Below are 21,014 nucleotides of genomic sequence, written 5' to 3'. Positions count from 1 at the left end.
AGGCACCAGTTTACATTTCACCCATCGGACTCCACTTTTGCATTATACATTGTGGATTAATTTTTAATCTCAAAATTATACGTATCTTTTTCATACCCAGTATTTTGCTCTCTTGCTTGTGGTAGACTGGCTAGCTTCAGAACATACGCCGATCCTAACATCTCAGATCTGTATTACTAAATCTTGCATATGCGGGATCAGCAAAAGAGTTTCATCACTGGTTTCACAACCGAACCATTATACAAGGGAACATCAGTACGGCAATGTCACAAAATTTGGAGAGACATGGTTTACAGTGGATGATACAGCATAGCAGACACCATTTTCTTCGGATGGCATACCATACCTTACTACTGATTCCCCTCTCTAGCATTTGGCCGTCAAATCCTGCTAGGTAGGACTCAGCAATGACTTTAGTGGTTGGCTATGGGTGCTGTAGCCCTCACCAAACACCTTGGAAGCAAGGTCCCCCAACCGCTTTCGCCTTCTCTTTCGCAGTATATCCATTCCCTTTTGACCAACTGGGAAGTCAAGAAACATGGTTTCTGCATCTTCATCGGCAACGCTGTCAGCACCCCTCGCCTCCTCGGGGAGCTTACCGGAAGGGGTGTCAGACTCCTCAGCAGCTTTCACAAGCGTAGGAAAGACCAACTTATTTTCTATAATTATCGGATCATAGAGCGAAGCCTGGACCATTGAATTTGCCAAAAAGCAGTATAGCTTGATCCAAATAGCCGCTATCTCTTTTGTAAAAACGTCTCCATAGTACTGTTGAAACGTTTCGATCACAGCAACCCCGACAGCCTCAAAGTGAGGGGGTTGGGCACCAAACATCCTGCTGTGTCTGCGGCCTAAACTCGCCAAGTATTCATCCAACTTGGTCAAGTCTTCCAAGTTTCGCATGCAAAGATACATCATTCCCGCGAATGCTCGTGTTTGGTGGTCCACTGTTGGAACCATATTCCCTGCATTGGGGTGTGACTCTAAAACGATGCCATATACCTGATTCCAGAAATAGGATGTTCCAAAGAGGGAATACCTCGGGTCCACGATTTCTTGCTCATGTTCCGTTCCCATAGCTTCCAAGGACCATGTGAACTTAAGGATTGCAATTTCCTCCTCCGTGAAAATTAGCTCTACCCGTGAGAGCCGAACTTCCGAGTCTCGAACGGCCTTTCCGGGATTGTTTAACGAGAGGGCGGCGGAGACGATAGAACCAGTATCATGAGAGAGGGCACGGCTGATCTTATCGAATAACGAGGATATATTAGATCTGGAAGAGGTGATGGATGGGTTTGAGTAGCTGGGGAACGACTCTATACGGCCCAAAATTGGGAGATCGTAGCGCATTGTGCAAGGGCTGTGATTTCAGTAGGTTGGAGGAGCCAACAGATTGATGGAAGGGGGGTTGAAAGGTTACCGGTACTGAGTAGGAATGAGGCGGCGCTTTATAATCCAGACTACTCGGTGATTTATTGTTTTTGTCGCAATAGATCTTTACGCTTATTCAACTGAGGGGGGCGAGCATGTCCAGGTGGGCTACTAGGCCACATTGCACTCGCAGAGCGAAGAGAGCTGTGCGGTCAAGCATTTGATTAACTACACTGCATTGCCCGAGGCATGCATGCGGTGCCTACAATATTGAACCTCTTCTGTCCAATAACTGGGATATAGACAGCTCTCTAGCGCGCGGCAATCGTTGGATTTTAGGCCTTAAGTCGCAGATGTGGGTACGCTGGGGTAGTTACGGAGAGTATTAAGTCAAGCCAAGCCACATTTCTCTGATCAGCGGTACATGAGATCAATCTGAGGACTGACGCATGCACTGCAAGATTTCTAAATAAATCTCCTTTCAGCAGAGTAGTCACGGAAACCCCACCAGGAAATGATGGAAATGGAGCTTGTGCCTGCAAACGGGTGAGCTCACCACACTTGCTTCGTGCAGAAAACGGTAGGGTTTGGTTAATATGTTGGGGGATGATTGGCAAAAGTTTCCGTTTCTAGGGATATTTAAAGTTGCTTACCCAAAGTTTGCGCCTGGGCACTTTGGGCGAATGGAGTGAAAACAGTAGGTTTGCCAAAGAGATGGAACCGCCAGGCACCAGACCTAGTCCTAGTTTCACGATGACCAGCGCAGACCCTCCCTTTAGGAGTTGCTTACACGTTTTTCGATCATCGAAAATATTAGGCAGGGCTAGGGTGCCCATGTCAGAGACGCTGAGTAGTAGGAACGTGAGGCCCTAAAACAAGACCCATGTTGATGTCCCTGGCTGTTACGAACGTTGAGCCCCCAGCCAACTCTATAGAGTTTATTGGGTTCTTAATTGAGGGGAAGAGAAACAAAAAGTCTGAAAGGGACATGTGTGGATTATGAAAGGAATCAATAAGGTGAATCTGAAATGGCACAGTTTCGGATTTGACAGTTCGAAATTCTGTATTTATGAAAATAGAATGAAACAGGCATCCGCTTGAAGCATATAGTGATGTAGAGGGTCCTACTATAGGGCCCAGAGCTCCAATACCCGAGGGTCTACAGCATTTTAGATGTATAACCCTCGCTGTGTAGGTTCAAGGTTGAAACAATTCTCAGTCCTTGAGCTTACACAGACATCAAACATCGTTTAAATACCAGTCCTAAATGATGTCCAAATGTATGACCCCTTCCAATGAGAGCTATTAATGCGCTCTATAACATCCCAAGGTTGGATAGTCTGTTGTATCCATAGCCATATGATTTGCGGTAAGACAGCATAACCATGTGCGTACCTTTCCCCAATATTGATATAACATCGGCATGTTATCGTTATGCCATATCGACCTAGTCCCCTCATCTACTTGAACCTGTATAACGAGCTACCCTTTCCTTTTTATATATAAATTAAGCCAGCATAATCAACATTTAATTCTCAATATACCACATATTGATGGCTATTTAACTTACACCAGCGATCACGTCTAATGTCGCTATAGATACAAGACATTGACTTGCTTATCCAGCTTTCAGCTCAATTGTCAGGGCTGAGTAGACAATCTTCTTCGTAGGAATTGTTCGTATAAAACCGACCTGTGGCTCACCTTGCAATAAACTGGAGTACGTCGTCTAATATTAACGAAACTGACTCGAAAATGGTAATTCCTAGTACTGCTATCCGTAACCTTCACGAGAGCGAGTAATATTCCTTGTAAAACCGGGTAGACCCTCATCCGACCAAGCTATTTTCGGCCTTCTTGCGAAAAAAGTACCGCTCGCGAAACACGCTCAACTCTGCTTCCGATTTTACATCCCGCAAATCCACTACCAAAACCTCAGGCTGTTTAGCAGGGTTAACGTTCATCCCTGCACTCAACGCTTCCGGCTCGGGCTCCTCCTCCGATTCTTCCTCTGACGAGTATGTGAATTTTGGCATCGGTTTCTTCACCTCTTTTGGCACCTCTTCTTTGGCAGCCAAGACTTTGACCTTGGGAACTGTCTGAGTAGCGGACTCTGCACGGTTTAGCGCCAAGTTGGAGAGAAAAACCGGTCGTGACAAGACTGTCTCCTCTTCTACCAATGACTGTGCTTCTTTCTGTGCTTTCTGGTACGATTTGGACACAAATATCTCCTTATCCTTGTACTGGCCGCTTACCTCCTCCTGGGCTCGCACGAGGCCTTGTTTCTTGTTAATCAACAACACGCGGTCAGTCTCACGTCGCTGCTTCGCCTGGAGAAGCTTTTCGATGTATCTAGATGATGCTGCGTTTACCGGAGGCTTCTCTACCGGTTTTGGTTGGACTGGCGCGCTGAACATGGCTTCGTAGTCCTCCTCATCCTCCATCTTCCGGACACGCTCCTCCGCCTGTTTACGGGCAGCCATGAGAGAAGTTTCCCTGTCATCTTCTTGATCCTCCTCATCAGAGTAGCTAAACACGTTTTTCGAGATACGACTCATATTTGGCTGCAATGATTGCCTAAAGAAAAGGAAGTAAGTTATACAACTTTTCAGTCCTGCATATATAAGCCCGTTTGGTAAAAATATGATTTGCCAATCCATCATATCTGGTGTTTTATAATCGTATGCGGATAATACACTAAAAAATTAAAGTCTTCAATCTGCTCCAGATTTCGCTGCAGGTAGCAAACCTTTCATCTCTTCAAAGTTTCCAATAAGCATATGTAGATCTGGGTATCATTTATGGAGAATTAGAAAGTGCGTTTGTAGTAGCTCTAAGAATGCGTCTAGGAAGCAAGCCAACTCAGACCCACAAAGATACGATATCCCTTGACCAGAGCGGCAAAATCCCATTCAGAATGCAAAGAGGCTAGCTTGTTAATCTGAAATAGAACCAAAAAGTGAAAGCATAAGGAGGTTCCGAAATCAGGTATTATCTTGTTTTAGAGAACGGTCCTTATAGAGTTAGCAGCCAAGCTCATATGACTTCACCGCGCATACGTACACTATTTCGTTCCCGGTACGACCATCAAAGCATAGCCCGGGTATATCTCCTCCCCTTATACCAACACAATCCAGCATAAATAACCAACATGGTACAGCAAATGTGTCTATATATTAACATCTGAGTTGTTAAACAGTCATCTTGATCTTGTTGCGATTAGCAGGGACTTACCATTTAAAGCCCTGTGAAGGTCGTGCTCGTACCACCTCCTTATTCTTGGCGCTTCCGATAAGTTGATAGCAAAACGCACTTGATCCACCACCTCTACTCCACCTTCTACATCTAGCGCAATTATGAGCGGTCTAGAATGGTTGAACATCCCTAAAAGTGATTCTGTAGCGTCTACGCCCACGCCGCCTCCATCTGTCTCTTTTGGTGCCAGACAACCACCACCACCGCCGCCACGAACCGACTCCGATGTCTCATCGTCATGGACCACCTCAGACGTCCCGCTTTCGCTAACGGTATCACAACTCTCCCCCCTTGAAGCCCGGACTTATCTCCGCTGGTATGGGAACATTCTTAGCCGTTCTCTCGCAGTGAGTAGCCAGTACCCGGAGGGTCTTAAGAAGACCACCATTGCGTTGGCAGAGATCTGGACGTTCTTCACCAACTTCAAACTCCAGAACTGGCTCAAGGAGCGGCTCGAGCAGCTCTTTCTGAAGTACCGTGACAGCTTGAACGTGGGTCAGTTCTTTGCGTTGCTCCGCATGGTCGGCCACTACTACCTGGATGACTGCGTCGAGGCTTCGATCGACAAGACGGTGATCCAGCGGCCAGCGCCGATCCCCAAACCAATAGGAATTCTAAGCACAGCTGAAGCGAACAAACGCAAGCGGGATCTCTCGCCAGAACCGGAGCCGAAGCCGGATTCCGCGCCGCTCGATCTCGATAGCTTCACCCGCTTCATGCTCACGGGAGTCAATCCCCAAGAGAGCCGCAAGAAGAAGGCCGTGAAATTCAGTGAGATGTTGGTGACGGGATCGGATACCCCTGAGTCCCAGTCATCCTCCATCGACCTTTCCTTGCCCATGGATCAGCTTCTCGGACAGGCTAATGGGAATGCCAATTTCACGCTAAACCATCCGGTAACGATGATGAATTCTCCGCATGAAACGCGCGAGGAAGAGGCGAAAATCCTCAAAGAAATGTCACCTGAGATACACAACTTTGACCAGGTTAGCAGCATTGACAGCATGTCGCTTGGCGGGAAGCCTGCGAACGTTGGCTATAGCTTTTTGAGTTTCTCCAACGACTCGGATATGGACTTGACGCAAGACACAGATTTCAGTGACCTCAAACCGTTGAAACCGAACATGACTGGTCCTAACGAAATGCGTAGTTTGGGCATCGACTACAAGAGCTTACACAAATCGCAAATCCAGGCATTCCAGCAGGACGCCCAACTCCTCAAACCCAACCGTACAGGACCTAACGATATGCAGAGTATGGGCGTGGACTACCAGGCATTGCGTAACCTACAGGGTCTTTCCACCCCGAGCTTTTTTGTGGACCAAAGCCAGCCTTCCCAGATTCCTGTGTTGCAGCGGCACAGATCGCTGTCGTCGCCGATGCCGAGCCAGATATCGGAACGAAACCATTCGCTGCACTTGGACTTTTTAAACAGCATCACCAGCAGTATCAACCCAAGCCCGGCCATTCATTCGCCTCTTCGCAACGTCTCATCGCCCCTGGAGCTCATTCGAGGAAACCAGGGACCTAACCAGGCATTTAGCCAGGGGTCTAACCAAGCATTTAGCCAGATGGATCAGCCTTTCGCAGAGTTTTCACCCCAAAAAAATGGTGGCTTGGCTCCGCCACCGCCCCCACCACGAAGTAGAAGAATGACTGCGTCGCCGGTTCTGTCGCCAATGTTCCCGCCACCGCCACCGCCCAGACGTAACGTGCCGTCACAACAGAGCCCGTACGGCTACCAGAATGCCACCGCCACCGGTAGTGGGTCCGAGTTGCTTGACGACTTGGCACGCTTGAAGCAGGATTTAGAGCGGATCAAATTGATGACGGGTGAGACAACGAACGGGTATTGACAAATTTGCATGGGGGTTGATCCTTCGTGATTGCGGTTACTGATATAAATAAACAATGCATGAGATATGATGTATAGATTTAACACCCGAACGGACCTAAGGAAGGTTGACGGTACAGGTCGGCCATTTCTTCTATATTTACCCATTTTAATAGCTCTGACAAACGATTCCTTCTGTCGCACGGTGCCCTGATCCTCTGTCACGTGCCAGTTGACTCCAATGCGTTTTTTGATGCCCATGGGGTTCCGGTGCGCACACACCCGCTCCGGTATCGGCACACCTATGACTGATGATTCACACCTGCGTTGCGGCGACTTTTCATTATAAGTGATCTCAGTTCACACACTCCACCCCTTTTTTCTCATATTAAAAATACACCTTCCCTACAATGTCCACCCAAACCTACCGCTCTACCCGCTCGCCTACCGACCAGGCTGTCTCCTTTGAAGACGCCGTAATGACTGGCTTGGCTAAGGACGGCGGGTTGTTCATCCCGTCCACCATTCCGCAACTCCCAGTCGACTTCTTGGACACGTGGAGGGACTTTTCTTTCCAGGAATTGGCTTTCAGCATTATGCGCCTTTACATTAAAGAGTCTGAAATTCCAGATGCTGACTTGCGCTCTTTGGTCGACCGGTCCTATGCCACGTTCCGCGCCGCGGACGTGACCCCTATCCAGCCGCTCAACGAAGAAAAGGGCTTGTATTTACTCGAGCTATTCCACGGGCCAACCTACGCGTTCAAGGACGTTGCCTTGCAATTTGTGGGCAACTTGTTTGAGTACTTCTTGGTCAGAAAGAACAAAGGCAAGACTGGCGCCGAAAGAGACGTTCTCACCGTGGTCGGTGCTACCTCCGGGGACACTGGTTCCGCTGCCATCTACGGGTTAAGAGGCAAGAAGGATGTTTCTGTGTTTATTTTGTACCCGACCGGCCGTATTTCACCTATCCAGGAGCAGCAGATGACCACCGTGCCAGATGCAAATGTCCACACGCTCTCGGTAACCGGGACTTTCGATGATTGCCAGGACATTGTCAAGCAGATCTTTGGGGACAGTGAGTTCAACACGCAGTACCATGTTGGTGCTGTCAACTCCATCAACTGGGCGCGTATCTTGGCCCAGATCACCTACTACTTCCACTCGTACTTTGCCTTGACAAAAAAGCTAGGCGCCGCCAAGGTCAGATACGTCGTTCCGTCCGGAAACTTCGGTGACATTCTTGCCGGCTACTTTGCCAAGCAGATGGGCTTGCCAATCGACAAGTTGGTGATTGCCACAAACGAAAACGACATCTTGGACAGATTCATGAAGCACGGCAGGTACGAAAAGTCTGCCTCTTCGGGAGAAGCTGAGGTCAAGGCTACTTACTCGCCAGCGATGGATATCTTGATCTCATCGAACTTTGAGAGATTGTTGTGGTATTTGGCCAGAGACAACGCCGCGGGCTCTGACAACGAAGCTGGTGCTATTTTGGCGTCCTGGATGACCCAATTAAAGACCACCGGCTCCGTGACCGTCCCTGAGGCTGTTATCGGCGCTGCCAGAGTTGATTTCGATTCCGAGAGAGTCACTGATGTCGAAACTGCTGCCACCATCAAGCAGATCTACGCTGCCACTGACAAGTACGTACTTGACCCGCACACCGCCGTCGGGGTCGAGGCCTCCTTGAGAAACATCCAACGTGATGCTGCGGCTGGTGTTGCCGGGGTTAAGTATCTTTCGTTATCTACCGCCCATCCTGCCAAGTTCGCCGAGGTCGTCAACCAGGCGTTGGCCGGCGTCGATGGTTACAGCTTCGACAATGACGTATTGCCCGATGAGTTGAGGGCGTTGGCTTCCAAGGAGAAGAGATTGAAGTTTGTCGAGAGAGCCGACGTTGAGTTGGTCAAAAAGGCGATTATTGAGGAGTTGAGTAAGTAGGCCAAAATTGTTCTTTTGATTTGTATTCCCCTCAGAAACCATCTTTTGTTTTGCCAACCGTTGTTTGGTGTGTTATTCTATTTGTTAAGGCGGTGCGTATATAGATTATAACCGTTTCTTAACGTTTTGTAGGCGATGGGGTGAGAGTGTCCGAGCGTCATGTGTAATTTCAAGTATCCAAATGGAGGCAGCGGTAGGCACCGACCTACTCGTAGCTCCAAAAATGAAAGCAGAAAGGGTCATTAATTCTATCTCCCCACCGAATAGTAACTGCCCTTTCCTTTATGCTAGGAGGTATTTTATCTAACCACACGCACCGTTTATCCACATCCTTTTTAACTTATCGTACCCACTAGGACATTCTGCCCGAACTCCGTTTACTGGTATATTTCTTTCTTCGTATACGCTCTATTGCCATTATCCGGATAGTTTAAAGCCTTAGTCTTACACTTGCAGCGCTCGCGATCATATGGTGGAAACTAGATACATCTACTTCAATTCTTTCGTCAAGTCCCCATCAATTAAACCTTCCCAGTCAACTTCCAGGCAACCCCCACAGGCGTTCTGAACACTTCAAGAGTACCCGCACCCAAACAATCGTACAATACCCACGTCATGCGGATGCCCTTGAATCCGCTCCATTTGGCCTTACTGGACTCCCACCGGGCCGCTAACTGAGTGTCTGTGATCTCCTTCCAACTGCGGTTGTGGATCGTGATGCTCTTTGCGAGCCACTTTCGTGCATGCATCAACACTTTGAGTAAGAGGCCGATGTTTGGAAGCGAGAGAGAATAAACAACACTTGTGGAGTCGGTAGAGGTCTGGAAGAGCGTCAAGAAACCGAGATCCACAAGCTTGGAAAGCTGTGGGGGCGTAAACCCGTGGGCCTGCATTTTCTCCCGCTCTATACTGACAAAGTTATAGGCGTTCATTAAGTGCGAAAACTGCTCCAATAAGGTCCGGGTTTCCAGCGAAATGTCTTTCCTGAGGCCTTCCTGTAACACTGCGTCGTAGTGTGCTGTGCGAATCAGAAACTCGTTGTCTGAATTTACGCGAATACGCTTAATCGTATTATCGGCGAAAGCCCTCTGCAACTCGCGATCCACATACGTCTGGTCGCGGAAGACGGTGTACAATTGGTGAACCGTTGCCGCCTTGGGAATCCCGCGCCGCAACGCCGCCACCTCCAGCATGAGCTTTTTAGAGACGCCAGCCTGCGGAAAATCCTCCCAGAGATTGTCCACAATGTGATCTAGGGCATTTAACACGTCGGTGCTGGTATCAAGCTGGTAGTCAAGCGTGGCGTCTGTGATATATACGAGTTGCTCGAGTGTTTTCACAGTAGGAGTCTTAGTGGGCGTACGTACCTTTCGTTTAGCTGGGGAGCGGATAAGCGACTTGGACGTCACTCTGGACGTGCTAGATGAAGAGTAGAGGAGATGTTTGGGCATATTGGGGTGTCGGAAGGAAGGAGGGAGAAGGTTGGGGAAATGCTGTGGATAAAAGTTACACCTGCATGGTGCAGCGCGGATGCAAGTGTTGGTAGCCAGGTTAGGGAGGCTATATACTGGACTGAGTAACTAAAAAAAGTAGATCACTCGAGCTTGGGGCTATGGTTAGTAGAGACGTTTACTTCTTTATAAGTTATTTTTATATCAAAATCAAACAAAGAGTAGGCAATGTCACTAAGGAGTACAGCTAGGTGAAATTAATGAGTATTCTTTACAAGTATTGATGTGTCCGAAGAGTATGCGGTAAAAAAATATTTCAAGTGATTGCCTGAGCCCCTGTAGTACTGTGGTATCATAATCCTTTACCCCATCTTCCCATCGGTGACAGCTGGTACATCTAAAATTTCTAAATTTCCAGAACCCTATAGATTGTAATCTTTTATTCAATGCCATCGAATGGCAATTACACGCATTGAAAGTACATCAATCTCTCACATGCGTCAACCTCAACTTGTATGCACATCCTCCACAACTCGCATGGTATTTTAGCCTGCATCGAATTTTTTGGAACTTTATTAATTTTTCAAATCAGTTCATCGTCGCTTTCATATTCAACCTTCCAGTATCCAAAATGGAAGAAATCCTACAGAGAGTTCTCTCCATCCTCAGCCAGGAGAACAACCTAGACATATACCCGGGAACCCTCACAGAGCTTGGTGCCGCGCTCCAGCGCACAGTCATAGACGAGGAGTTCCGGATTACTGAGAGCGCCCTGGAAGTGGTTTGGAACACATTGGTGCAAATTCTCCAACTCGGTATCGTGGACGGAGCCTGCGACGACGAAACAGAGTTTAGACTCAGAATCCTTCGCGGCGCCGTGCTTATGGCGCGGAACTTGGCGGTGAACAACCAGAGCATTCCCGCGGAAATAGGCATTCACGGGCATGCGTTTTGTCTAGCCAGAATGGCGGCAGAAACTAACGAGGAGACCCGCACGGCTTCACCACACGCCTCTCTCTACCACAACCTCTACATTGCTCTCTGGCAGCTCCTCGCCAACCTCTCTGCTGGCATTGGTGTATCCTTTCGCGACTGGCTCGCGCCGCTTAGCTCCCTTCCCCTCACCACCGAAGATGTCCGGTTCCCGGCCTTCCGCATCCTCGACAACATGTTTGCCTCGGCAGAGGTCCTCTCGGATGCACTCAATCAGCAACAGCAGCTTGTATCGTACTTGCTCGTAGAAATGGTGGGGTTCGATACGGACCATGAGCTCCCGCCGTCGGGGCTTGCGCTCGTGACACTCCTCACCAAGATAGTCTCGCACGAAGGATTCGGCGAGTTCCTTAGTAGTGTCGGAGGCGACAAAACGCTTTTGTGCTTACAGCTGGTACAATTGGTGGTAACGAGCCAAAAGGCAGACTACTGGGACAACTACGAGGTGACGGCAATGCTTGTATGGATCTGGGAGCGTGCAGCGGAGCTCAGCGCGCGTGCGTGCGACATTCTTCCGCGACAGCTCCATGAGCCAGCAGAGTTGGCGAGCGTGCACGCGCAACTTTTGATCTTATTGGACCTCCTCTCAGATCTCGCCAAGTACGAGGAGGCGCGAAGCTTCCTTACACATTACAACGCGGTGGAAACTTTAGTCGGCTTGCTTGGGAACGTCCATGCGCATACGGAACGTGTTACGATCAAGGACCGTGGTACGAGAATCGAGGACGCAACCAAGAAGTATTTCCCGCACATCAAGTCTCTCGTGGTAGAGATCTTGGCTTTTCTCACGTTTGAGAATTTCGAGGTGCAGGAGCAAATTCGAAATTTCCACGGGCTCCAGCTCGCGTTGGCGTGTTGCAATATTGATGACAACGACCCGTACATCAAGGAGCGTCTGATCATCCTCTTGCGGTATTTGTTGGCGAATAACCCAAAGAATCAAGAGTATGTGGCGCTGTTGGAGGCCCGTGAGGCAGTGAATGATGAAGTCTTGGAGGAGGCAGGGTTTGAGGTGGACATTCTGGAGGGCCGAGTCAAGTTGAAGCAGACGAACAGGGAGGAAATTATGAAATTGACAAAAAAGGGGGTCAGCGAAGTGACTTCGAGGGGATTAGAGGGGGAGAATTGAGGCTGTATGAAATGGTGGCTCGGGAAAGAGTGCTTGGAACTTGTGCGTGCATGTCGAATATAATTAATTAATATTGGTAAAAACAAAGGTTTGGATTTCCCGGTTTGCTGTAGTTTGAGGCTGTCAGCTAGTAAAGGGCAAGACTTTCATTCAAAATGGATTATGCCTGAAAGGGTTTCCATAAATACTGACTATTCTGATTCTCGGGATTTCCACCATTGGCCGCAGATGACAGATGGCCAAGACCCTTTCTGAAATCCATTGTACGTAGAAGCGCTCTCCCGCCTCAATCCCTACAAATGTAATGATGTAAATTCTCATTCTTTTCTATTGTTTCGGCTTTTAAACTCTCTGCTTCTTTTGCTTCTTCTTCATTTTCTTCTCCTCCTTCTTTCTCTCCTTCTCCTCGTGCTTGGCCTGTTCCTCTGGACTCAACTGCTTCAACTTATCTCTGGCTTCGCGCTTCTCCCGGATGCGCTTATCGGTTAACTCCTCGTTCTTAATGTCCTCCTGGATCTTCAAGATCTTGGCAACCTCGTTGTCTCTGGTCTTGAGAATCTTCTTTAAGACGTCTGCGCGGAACTTGCCTTCCTTGGAAGCCAAGGTATCAGCCAAACTGAGGGTAGCACCCAATAACTCCACGGAAGCGTCCAAGTCCTTCTGGGAGGTTGGAACAGTCATGGACAACACGATCTTTGGCTGGGAAACCAAGTCCACAAGCGCCTGGGGCCTTTCCTGGGCTTGGTCGGTGACGGCCAAGAAACGGAAGAAGCGCGAAGCACCGGGCAAGACCTTCTTCAAGCCCGCAGCCAAGGTATTGAACTCCGGCGACTCGGACATGTAGACGTACTCCTGGGGCAAATCAGTGGATTCGGTAGTTCTGGTGAGCGACAAGAAATAGTTGTGCGCGCGGTGGTCGTTCATGCCGTTCTTGGAAACAAGTGCCCAAATAAAGGCATCCACGTTGGCATCAGGCCCGGGGGTGATCTTGATCTCCACGCGGTCAAGCGGGGTTGGAACAGCATCGACAAAATAGGACATGATGGTTTCGATCACAAAAATAAAAACGTTGTGGCGCGGCTTCAACCTGAACTGGATGTTGAGCGCCGCGATGTTGGCGCGCCCGGTCGCGTACGAGGAGTAGTTCTCCGCATCGTCGCGCACGTACAACTCGTCGCGATGCACACCCACCTGGAAGAACTGGGCCTGGAGCAACGCACGGTGCTTTTCCAACCAGGTTGTGACAAGCGACTGGTTATATCTGTTTCCGAAGAAGAAGAGTCCGACAAATACTACGGTGAAAGTCACGGTGAAGGATTCGATGCGCCAGTCATAGAGAGTCACGCGCTCGAGGAACGAGAACGCCTGCAATTCTTCAAGAGTGTAGTTGGAGTAGTGTTTAACTTCCTCGGCACTGACAGCCGCAAAAAGCGACGCAGCAAGCAATTGGGAAAGCATTTTGGGGATAAACTAAAAGCAGGCGAGATGGTACTATCTAGATAGGAAGAAATAGGCCGCAAATGTCGAGTTTTTTCCCCGCCGACGACGCGCCGCAGTCGGTGGGGGCACGTTGGGCTGGGCGATGGCGAGATGTGTACAGGAAATGAGACAAAGATCTAAACCTGGACTTGGAGGGATAAGGCAAAGCAGAGCTTAAGTGGAGTCTTGTAGATTTTGTCATTCCATGATTTCGATGTCCGAAAACGTTCCAATATTTACAGTTTCAGGACTTGAATATTTTATAGCCAGCCAAAACGGTATCTTTTCAGATCAAGCTCTGTACACGTGCGTGCTTTAAGTAGCCGTTCAGGCAATGCATTAAGTCTGAGAGAAAGAACCAGAAAGGGTATTGAATAAAGCAGAGATTTGTATCATTTATATATAAGTTTTAGGAAAGGACAAATACTCCACAATGACTGGATCTATCTCACAGTATCAATTTTCGAAAAGCATCAGCCTGATATCAAATACAACCAGCGTTAGGCTTCCAGTGATGCAGAATAGCTTGCCATCAGCTCGACCCCCACTCTATTTTGAGTCCATAATATCCAAAGGATTGTATTCTCTTCTGGTCTCTTATTAGGATATTTGAAACATAAAACCTTCAAGCTTTGGCGTATCTATGTTTCCAATTTCTGTCGGTAAATTAAAATCAGATAGTAGCACGGATAAAACGCGTCGGAGACTATCGTAAAAGGTTTTCACGAAAAGGGAAAACTTAGACAAAGTGCTGGTGTTAGGGTTATACATCTAAAACCATCTTCTATTACAATTATATCTAAATATATAGCACTGTTTTGATCCAGACTCTTGACTAAGAGGACTTACCGGCTCAACTGAAATCATTAAACAGGTAATATCTAGATACAGTGGCATAGCTATTGGGAATTCGAACCTGCGTATTTTACTTACGGTATTTTTACCAGCTTTAGTTTTGTTAAGGGGAACAATAATTTAAGCCAAGGCAGCAAAAACTAAGGCAACAGCACCGGTCCAACCAACGGTGATGGCAGCGGCCCCAGCAACCGAGGTGGACGATGTATTGGAAGCACTCGAGGTGGCAGAGGCGGCTTTGGAGGAGGTCATAGAATGACCACTCATACCAGACATATCCATACCACTCATATCCATGCCAGCCATGTCACGGGAGGATGAACTGGCAGAGGCAGTAGCAGCCACACTCTTGGTGGAGGAAAAGTAGCTGTCCAACACGGTGATGTTGGTGGCGTTTGAAATAACATTGGAGTCAAGCTTGATAGGAGAAATTACAGAGGAAGAGGAGTTGAAACATTGACCGGAGAATGACGCGCCCTCGTCGGAGACGGTAATGTCAAGACAGTTGTACATATTGTCATATTCGCCAGCAACCTCACCCAGGCCCGTATAGGTGACCTGAATGGTACCGTTTGTACCGGTCTTGTATGGGATGGATAAGGCTGGGACACAGAAGTTACCGGCACCTGTTTGTTCGAAGGAATCAAGAAGGATGACAGAAAAATCCTCTTGAGTGTTACAATCCTCGCCAGGACAGAAGCGAACCTGTCCAATGGACAAGGAGTGGTGTTGAGTCAATTCCAATGGCGAGCCCTCTGGCTTGAAAAGAAATCTTGGCTCAACAACTCTATTGGCACCACCGCAAGGGCCAGTGGTTTGAGTGTCCCAGTTAGTTGCATTTCTCTCACCTGGGTATACGATTCTGAAGTGGGCCAAGGCAGAAGAGGCGAGGAAAAGCGAAGAGGCGACAAATTTAATAGAGACCATTGTGAGTGGGAAATAGGATAATATCGAGAGGAGACAATTATACAACTGGGAAACTCGACTCAATTTATAGGCTTACAAAGATGGGCCATTTCATATACTCTTGTCAGAGACAAAGATACTGGAGAACTCAGTGTGCGGTTTGGGATGCATAACGCATATGCCAAGAGTTTTGGCTCAACCTTGTACATTTATGGTCGAAGGTGGGGGAGAGACCTGAGAGATTTTATTGGCCATTAGCAGTAGAGCCAAGAAGTAGGACCAATAGTGGAAGAAACCGGATTTTAAGCTTTAGCCTGATGGGAAGCTTTTGTCCCAGGGGTTTGGTACTGAAAGTCTCTGCCTTTTCTTACAGTTCAGATTCCTCTTTAAGCTTTGAATTATTTTGAGTAACCAACTTCAATATCTTCCGATATATCCACCTGGTCTGAAGTTGTTGTCAAAGGAAGTTCATGTTCAACGACTAGACCCTGTACTCGATTGCATTGACCAAAAAGCTGCATGAAAGGCCCGATTAGGGATAGCCCCTCCAAGATCATGGCTGTTTATTGGCTCTTTCCATTGAAAGTAGGGTACTTTTAGTCTTCAAATCACTGTTTTACCCGTCTGGTTTGCGGTATTTTTTATGAAACTTGCTCATCTGGACGGTTTAGGCTGTTTTTCCCTGCTAGAAGCCTGTCCCTTGGGCTTTATGCTCCAAATGCGGTATAAAATGCTCGTTTTCCCCAGGGATATGCATATCAAGCGCGACGGCTTAAGCCAGACATTGGGCTTTTTTTTCTTAATCCAGTATTACGAGCCTTTTACTAAAAGCTGGTTGGAGTTAAGCCCGGTCAAATAGTGATAATAACTGTAGCAGAGAGACATCCCCCTGATGCACTACCTCTGAAGATGATGCTTCGTCCTGACAACTCTACATAGGGGTGTAACATTCAAAGGGAGCAGTAGCCGTAATATGACAAAAGGCAAGGTTTCCGTTCACTGGTCAAACGTGAACTGACTAACTGTTGCTTTCTACCCTTTGTGAGTCCCCAAAAGTCAGGAAACTGGTTTATTTCCCTAACACGGCTCACGTTTCAGAGATGCAAGATTGTCCCACGAGGCTATCAGACACCCCGAGTATATTTAACATTTCATATTCTCCGACCCCTACCTTAGGGCACTACAAATGAAAAGTTACAGAATTAAGCGTTTTCATTAAGCTCTACTGGATGTAAAATTCATAATACTTCGTATTTAGGGTACAGTGGCGACTACTTTCTCTTCTTTCTGGACTCTTCTGGCTCGGCCCTCAACTCCTGGAAACGCTGATGTACGGCATCTTTGACCAACTCCCTCAAAGCCTCCTCGGGGTTTTCACTGTTGGCAATAGCCTCCAACTTTCTCATCCTCTCGGCGTCCTCCTCTGGGGTCGTCTGCACTTCCACGTTGTTGTTTTCGTACGTGTACCTGATATCGTGGCCGCCTACGGTCCCGGCAGCCGGCATACCCGCCAAGATACTTTCTGTGTTGCCTTCCGCGTCGGTCACTAATGATCTCAAGTATTGTGCTACATCTGGAAACTCGTCGTCTTCTTCGATGTACTCGGCCGCGGTTTGGCCCTCAGCATTCTTCAACTTGTGGTTGGCCTTAAGCTCCTCCACCAATATCCTCGCAGTGTCAACATCTTCCACGTGGTGTAAAGGGGTATCACCCTCAGCATCCTGGATATTTATATCGCCGCCCTGTGAGAGCAAGTAGCGGAGCAAGTCGATATGACCATAGGATGCGGCAGCATGAATCGGGGTATACCCGTTTGGATCTTTGGAGTTGGCAGTGTAGTCGCCGCTGGCTAAGAATTTTTGCACAGTTTCAAGTTCATTATCGGCAGCAGCCACCCAGAGATTAATAGCCATGGTGATATATGCGTTGCTAAGGACGAGGCGAAGGAGTCATCTGTTGATAAAAATTTTATGCGTAATAAGGTATGTACAGGAAGATGAAAAATCGTGCGGCTCGGCTCCCGAGAGAGGGGGATAGACCTTACGGAGGTCAGGTTGATTGAATGCTCCATGGTTTCATCGCGATTTAAAGCTCAATAGTTTAATTGTAGTTAGGTATTATATATCTTATACAGGTTTATTATTCTAGGTGATTGAATGAAAATATAGGTTGATAGATCAAGACGAAGGTGCGACGTAGTAGGTGTATGAGGCCTATAGATTGGGCTACGCGCAGACATGGGAGATATGAGCACCGGTCCGAATTGACTCAACCATCTTCAAAATGCTCCAGTCTACCGGGTGATATTTGCTTGTTATTAAGCCCCTACTGAATTTTCCCTTGATGGTTTGATTCCATGTGTCTTCCTCACCTTGTCTCTCTGCTTACATGCAGTATTTAGGCAGCCGAAAAATCTCGTACCCACAACCTTCACCTTCGTACTTCATCCTGAGCAATGTCTGAATCTACATCTACAGCCACTGCATCAGACCCGGCCTCTCTCAAGGGGTTCACCTGGTGGAGAAGAAAGATTACCTACCAGACGGGTTTGGGACTCACTCCCGAGGCGAAATTGCAGTTCGAGACAGATCTCACCATAAAGACACGCGAAGAAGACTGTGCCAGATGCTACACGTACCGCGACCAAATGATGCAGACATCACCAATTGTGCGATTCATGCTTGAAAATGCGCAGAAGGTGGGTGCCAACATTTCCGATGCCAACATCGTGTGCGACTATTGCCCGGAACTTATGGGCGGCGGGTTCCATCCCGAGTTGGGGATTGTTTTATGCCAAAACCGCATTTTGAGCAAGACCCACCTCGAAGACACGCTCACACATGAGCTTGTCCATGCATTCGACCACAACAAATTTAACGTCGACTGGTTGGATTTGAGACACCACGCATGTTCTGAGATCAGAGCGTCAACCTTGTCGGGGGAGTGTCGCTTGTGGAACGAGATTAAGAAGACGGGGTTCGGCGGATTCGGCAGGAAGTTTCAAACCTGTGTCAAGAGAAGGGCTGCTATTTCGGTGGCCGCCAACCCCAACTGCAAGGATAAGGAGCAGGCCGAGCGTGTCGTGGATGAGGTGTTTGAGTCGTGTTTTAAGGACACTAGGCCGTTCGACGAGGTGTATAAATAGCGTGTATATAATGACTAGGTATGGAAATATTTCTGTAAGTACCTGGGGTTTAGCAATAGGCTGACTAATTAGGTGACCAGAAGTGGAGAGTTAACTCTCAGAACGTATACTTGAAGAACTGTGAAGCTGAATGTCTAAGGAGTGGGCTCTAAGTAAAATCCTAGCACAATATACAAGCACGAGTTCTAACCATTAAAACATCTAGCATACGCAAGAATACCTTCAAATAAAGTGGCGTCGCTTAACCTCTAACAAAATGGAATCGCTCAACCTCGCGCTACGCACTCTGGCAAGCGGTTAAAACGTTAAATACAAGGTACACATCAAGCTTGGCCCGGTGGCAATACCGATCCAAAACACAACATTCCCTAAAACCTTCCGATCACGCAACCACCGGGTTCGCGAGAGCGCTACCAACGGCAACTGGGACATCTGTAACAAGAGTAAATACCCCCTGAATTTGTGGAAAATCACAAACATGGTTGACTCATGGAGCAAAGAGGAAAGAAGGAACGTAACAATGGTTGCCTGTAACCGGTTCAACTTTAGTGCCAGGATGGATGAGTGGTATACGTGTCTGAGGAGAAACTTGTGCACGGGCACATTCCAATCACGGGCGAACTCGCTCCAATCGGTGGAGTTCCACCACGCATTGTAGAAGTTGCGATTCCCGAAACGGGTAAGCTCGGCGATACAGTTGAGAATCGCATCCCAGATGAGGTACCACACAAGAAGATACATAAGTAAGAATGGCGCCATCATGTCGAGGAGGAGCATCGGGTAGGACGAGACCTTTTCGGCAAACGGAACTGCTTTGAGTGCCATGGCACGGAGAACGATGGGGTACATCCAGCTTTCCGCGAGCGTGATCATCATGAAGATGAGACCAAAGATTGCTAGAAGCTTTTCTCCAACGTATTTCCAGCGGATCTTTTCCGTACGCGGGTACTCGATGCTGTAAACCACGGTTGGGAACATGGTATAGTGAAAAAAGTTGTTGAGAGTGATGTTTTGGGGGAACCTGGTGGTGGGCAGCTGTGCCAGGAGCTCAAACTCGCAGAACTCTACGCTGGATGTGAGAATCTCGTACCTTTTGCGGCACTCCTCCAGAGAAAGAGATTCATTCATGGCGTCCTTAGCCAAGGCCTGTTGCGAGGCGGTCAACTCCTGCTGAATTCCCCAGAGGTAACCGTTGTAAAAAGCATAGGAGTGAGTCTTCATGATCATAACGAGCGAGTGGAGGAGAAGGAACTCACGGGCGATCCATGGGTAGCCGAGATACATCGCCACCCCGTTGTGGAAAAGCAAAAACGAGAATTGCAACACATTCTGGAGGATCCAGCCAGCGCGGCCCCAGTCCAAATACCCCCATTGCACGAGCTTCTGCACCCCGTACGTAAGGTACATCGTCAAGTACATGACCAAATCGGTGAGACCTACCTTGAACACGTCGCGGCGAAGTGTGGAATACACGGCCGCCTCGAAAAGTGCGCTGAAGCCAAACTCAAAATAGAGCTTAAGCACCGTGTCAAACATAACAAGCCCTACCCCGAGCCAGAACACCACAAAAAACCCGTAGAAGTTGGATTCTTTTAAAGACCTTTTGTCAAAGATGGTGGTATCATCGGGGATCATGGCACCATCGTGGAAACGTGAGCGGAAGCTCCCCTCCTTGTTACGGCGAAGGTGAAGCGATTGTTCGAGCTGGAGAAGCTTCTTGAACGATTTGTCAAGGACAATCTTCTGTTCGCTTTGCGACATTTTTTGTAGTGAATCTTCCGCTGGGCCGAGGGGCGATTTTTCGTCAGAGGAGCTTGTGGTTCCCGAAAGCTTCTGGGGGTCGGAAGAGTCTGTGATATCAAACAGCTTCTTATCATCTTCGAGCGAATCGCTGGAGTAGGCTGAGAGATCGGCATCGGACAACGGTTTGCGGTTCTGATTACGGATGCGGAGGTTGTTGATCATCTGTGATGATGATGTTCTCTGGTGGTGTTTCATTGTTAATTTGCGGTGTATACAGCTGTGCTTTTGGGAGTTGGATAGATGGACGCTATCTGTATTGACGACTAGGATGTTGAAAGGGGCGTCCTATAGGTCACGTTCTAAGCAAAAAGGCTGAGGTTGTATGAGGTTGAAAACTCTTTATTCTCTGACGGTATATGTGTTGCTATATAAAGTTATATCACCCAATTCTGTTACTAACCGTGATATATAAATGAGAAAACGGGTCTTAAGGATAGGCTCTGAAAAGTAGTTGCGATACTGCATTCTATGCAGGCCGCAGGACAAGACATCGCCAGCAGGGGTAAGCAGAGAAGCCGGGGCTAGCCGGAAGGTCGAATGACGCCCGTATGGTATGGAGACTATCACACGCTGGTGAGAAAAGTACACCGGCTTTTAATTGTATAATTCAAAAGGAAAATCCTTTCGGATCGGCACGGAATCGTGGACTAGGCTTGACAGGGCCTGGCCTGCAAATCTCGGTTGCAGCGTTAATAGCTGTGCTTTTAAATCGTGAAATACACCGAATATACCTTTGGCTCATCATTTTAAATCCAGCAGGCGCTGATCAGGTTGTTATCGTAGTTTGGGGGGAGCATTTTTTCTGGCCCCATTGGTCCACCACTGGTAATCCAAAGACCCAGGAATTATG

At 48.0% G+C, this 21,014-nt stretch overlaps 13 protein-coding genes across 13 annotated transcripts; 5 read left to right on the top strand and 8 right to left on the bottom strand.

The window, feature by feature from the left end:
• Positions 1-9: 9 nt before the first annotated feature.
• On the bottom strand, positions 10-1,525 carry BABINDRAFT_159070 (globin). The gene has a single exon (XM_019127446.1). The coding sequence runs from the start codon at positions 1,348-1,350 to the stop codon at positions 391-393; it is 960 nt and encodes a 319-aa protein (XP_018987821.1). The 5' UTR covers positions 1,351-1,525; the 3' UTR covers positions 10-390.
• Positions 1,526-3,079: 1,554 nt separating this feature from the next.
• BABINDRAFT_72882 (uncharacterized protein) lies at positions 3,080-4,446 on the bottom strand. The gene is made up of 2 exons (XM_019132596.1): positions 4,435-4,446; positions 3,080-4,303 (listed from the first exon to the last, which is right to left on the bottom strand). The coding sequence occupies exon 2, from the start codon at positions 4,032-4,034 to the stop codon at positions 3,201-3,203; it is 834 nt and encodes a 277-aa protein (XP_018987820.1). The 5' UTR covers positions 4,035-4,303; positions 4,435-4,446; the 3' UTR covers positions 3,080-3,200.
• Positions 4,447-4,727: 281 nt separating this feature from the next.
• On the top strand, positions 4,728-6,482 carry BABINDRAFT_5450 (uncharacterized protein; the record flags this gene model as incomplete). The annotated part of the gene is made up of 1 exon (XM_019132219.1): positions 4,728-6,482. The coding sequence occupies one exon, from the start codon at positions 4,728-4,730 to the stop codon at positions 6,480-6,482; it is 1,755 nt and encodes a 584-aa protein (XP_018987819.1).
• Positions 6,483-6,870: 388 nt separating this feature from the next.
• On the top strand, positions 6,871-8,403 carry THR4 (threonine synthase; the record flags this gene model as incomplete). The annotated part of the gene is made up of 1 exon (XM_019131460.1): positions 6,871-8,403. The coding sequence occupies one exon, from the start codon at positions 6,871-6,873 to the stop codon at positions 8,401-8,403; it is 1,533 nt and encodes a 510-aa protein (XP_018987818.1).
• A 280-nt stretch (positions 8,404-8,683) lies between these two features.
• Positions 8,684-9,882, bottom strand: BABINDRAFT_159067 (uncharacterized protein). Its single transcript, XM_019127445.1, has one exon. It carries the CDS (start codon positions 9,852-9,854, stop codon positions 8,925-8,927), a length of 930 nt encoding a protein of 309 aa, XP_018987817.1. The 5' UTR covers positions 9,855-9,882; the 3' UTR covers positions 8,684-8,924.
• A 582-nt stretch (positions 9,883-10,464) lies between these two features.
• Positions 10,465-12,182, top strand: BABINDRAFT_159066 (uncharacterized protein). The gene has a single exon (XM_019127444.1). The coding sequence runs from the start codon at positions 10,486-10,488 to the stop codon at positions 11,974-11,976; it is 1,491 nt and encodes a 496-aa protein (XP_018987816.1). The 5' UTR covers positions 10,465-10,485; the 3' UTR covers positions 11,977-12,182.
• A 136-nt stretch (positions 12,183-12,318) lies between these two features.
• BABINDRAFT_5446 (uncharacterized protein) lies at positions 12,319-13,434 on the bottom strand (the record flags this gene model as incomplete). The annotated part of the gene is made up of 1 exon (XM_019132218.1): positions 12,319-13,434. One exon carries the CDS (start codon positions 13,432-13,434, stop codon positions 12,319-12,321), a length of 1,116 nt encoding a protein of 371 aa, XP_018987815.1.
• Positions 13,435-13,640: 206 nt separating this feature from the next.
• BABINDRAFT_159065 (uncharacterized protein) lies at positions 13,641-14,144 on the top strand. Its single transcript, XM_019127443.1, has one exon. The coding sequence runs from the start codon at positions 13,889-13,891 to the stop codon at positions 14,057-14,059; it is 171 nt and encodes a 56-aa protein (XP_018987814.1). The 5' UTR covers positions 13,641-13,888; the 3' UTR covers positions 14,060-14,144.
• A 122-nt stretch (positions 14,145-14,266) lies between these two features.
• BABINDRAFT_72853 (uncharacterized protein) lies at positions 14,267-15,426 on the bottom strand. The gene has a single exon (XM_019132595.1). It carries the CDS (start codon positions 15,235-15,237, stop codon positions 14,431-14,433), a length of 807 nt encoding a protein of 268 aa, XP_018987813.1. The 5' UTR covers positions 15,238-15,426; the 3' UTR covers positions 14,267-14,430.
• BABINDRAFT_159064 (uncharacterized protein) lies at positions 15,319-15,777 on the bottom strand. Its single transcript, XM_019127442.1, has one exon. It carries the CDS (start codon positions 15,771-15,773, stop codon positions 15,615-15,617), a length of 159 nt encoding a protein of 52 aa, XP_018987812.1. The 5' UTR covers positions 15,774-15,777; the 3' UTR covers positions 15,319-15,614.
• Positions 15,778-16,422: 645 nt separating this feature from the next.
• BABINDRAFT_159063 (uncharacterized protein) lies at positions 16,423-17,146 on the bottom strand. The gene has a single exon (XM_019127441.1). It carries the CDS (start codon positions 17,127-17,129, stop codon positions 16,488-16,490), a length of 642 nt encoding a protein of 213 aa, XP_018987811.1. The 5' UTR covers positions 17,130-17,146; the 3' UTR covers positions 16,423-16,487.
• Positions 17,147-17,544: 398 nt separating this feature from the next.
• On the top strand, positions 17,545-18,361 carry BABINDRAFT_10907 (putative metalloprotease; the record flags this gene model as incomplete). Its single annotated transcript, XM_019126807.1, has 1 exon — positions 17,545-18,361. The coding sequence occupies exon 1, from the start codon at positions 17,672-17,674 to the stop codon at positions 18,359-18,361; it is 690 nt and encodes a 229-aa protein (XP_018987810.1). The 5' UTR covers positions 17,545-17,671.
• On the bottom strand, positions 18,345-20,554 carry ARE2 (sterol acyltransferase). Its single transcript, XM_019127440.1, has one exon. It carries the CDS (start codon positions 20,357-20,359, stop codon positions 18,659-18,661), a length of 1,701 nt encoding a protein of 566 aa, XP_018987809.1. The 5' UTR covers positions 20,360-20,554; the 3' UTR covers positions 18,345-18,658.
• Positions 20,555-21,014: the final 460 nt, after the last annotated feature.

This window comes from Babjeviella inositovora (assembly GCF_001661335.1).
Source record: "Babjeviella inositovora NRRL Y-12698 unplaced genomic scaffold BABINscaffold_1, whole genome shotgun sequence".
Classification (NCBI taxonomy): domain Eukaryota; kingdom Fungi; phylum Ascomycota; class Pichiomycetes; order Serinales; genus Babjeviella; species Babjeviella inositovora.
This window is presented reverse-complemented; position numbering and strand designations above follow the sequence as displayed.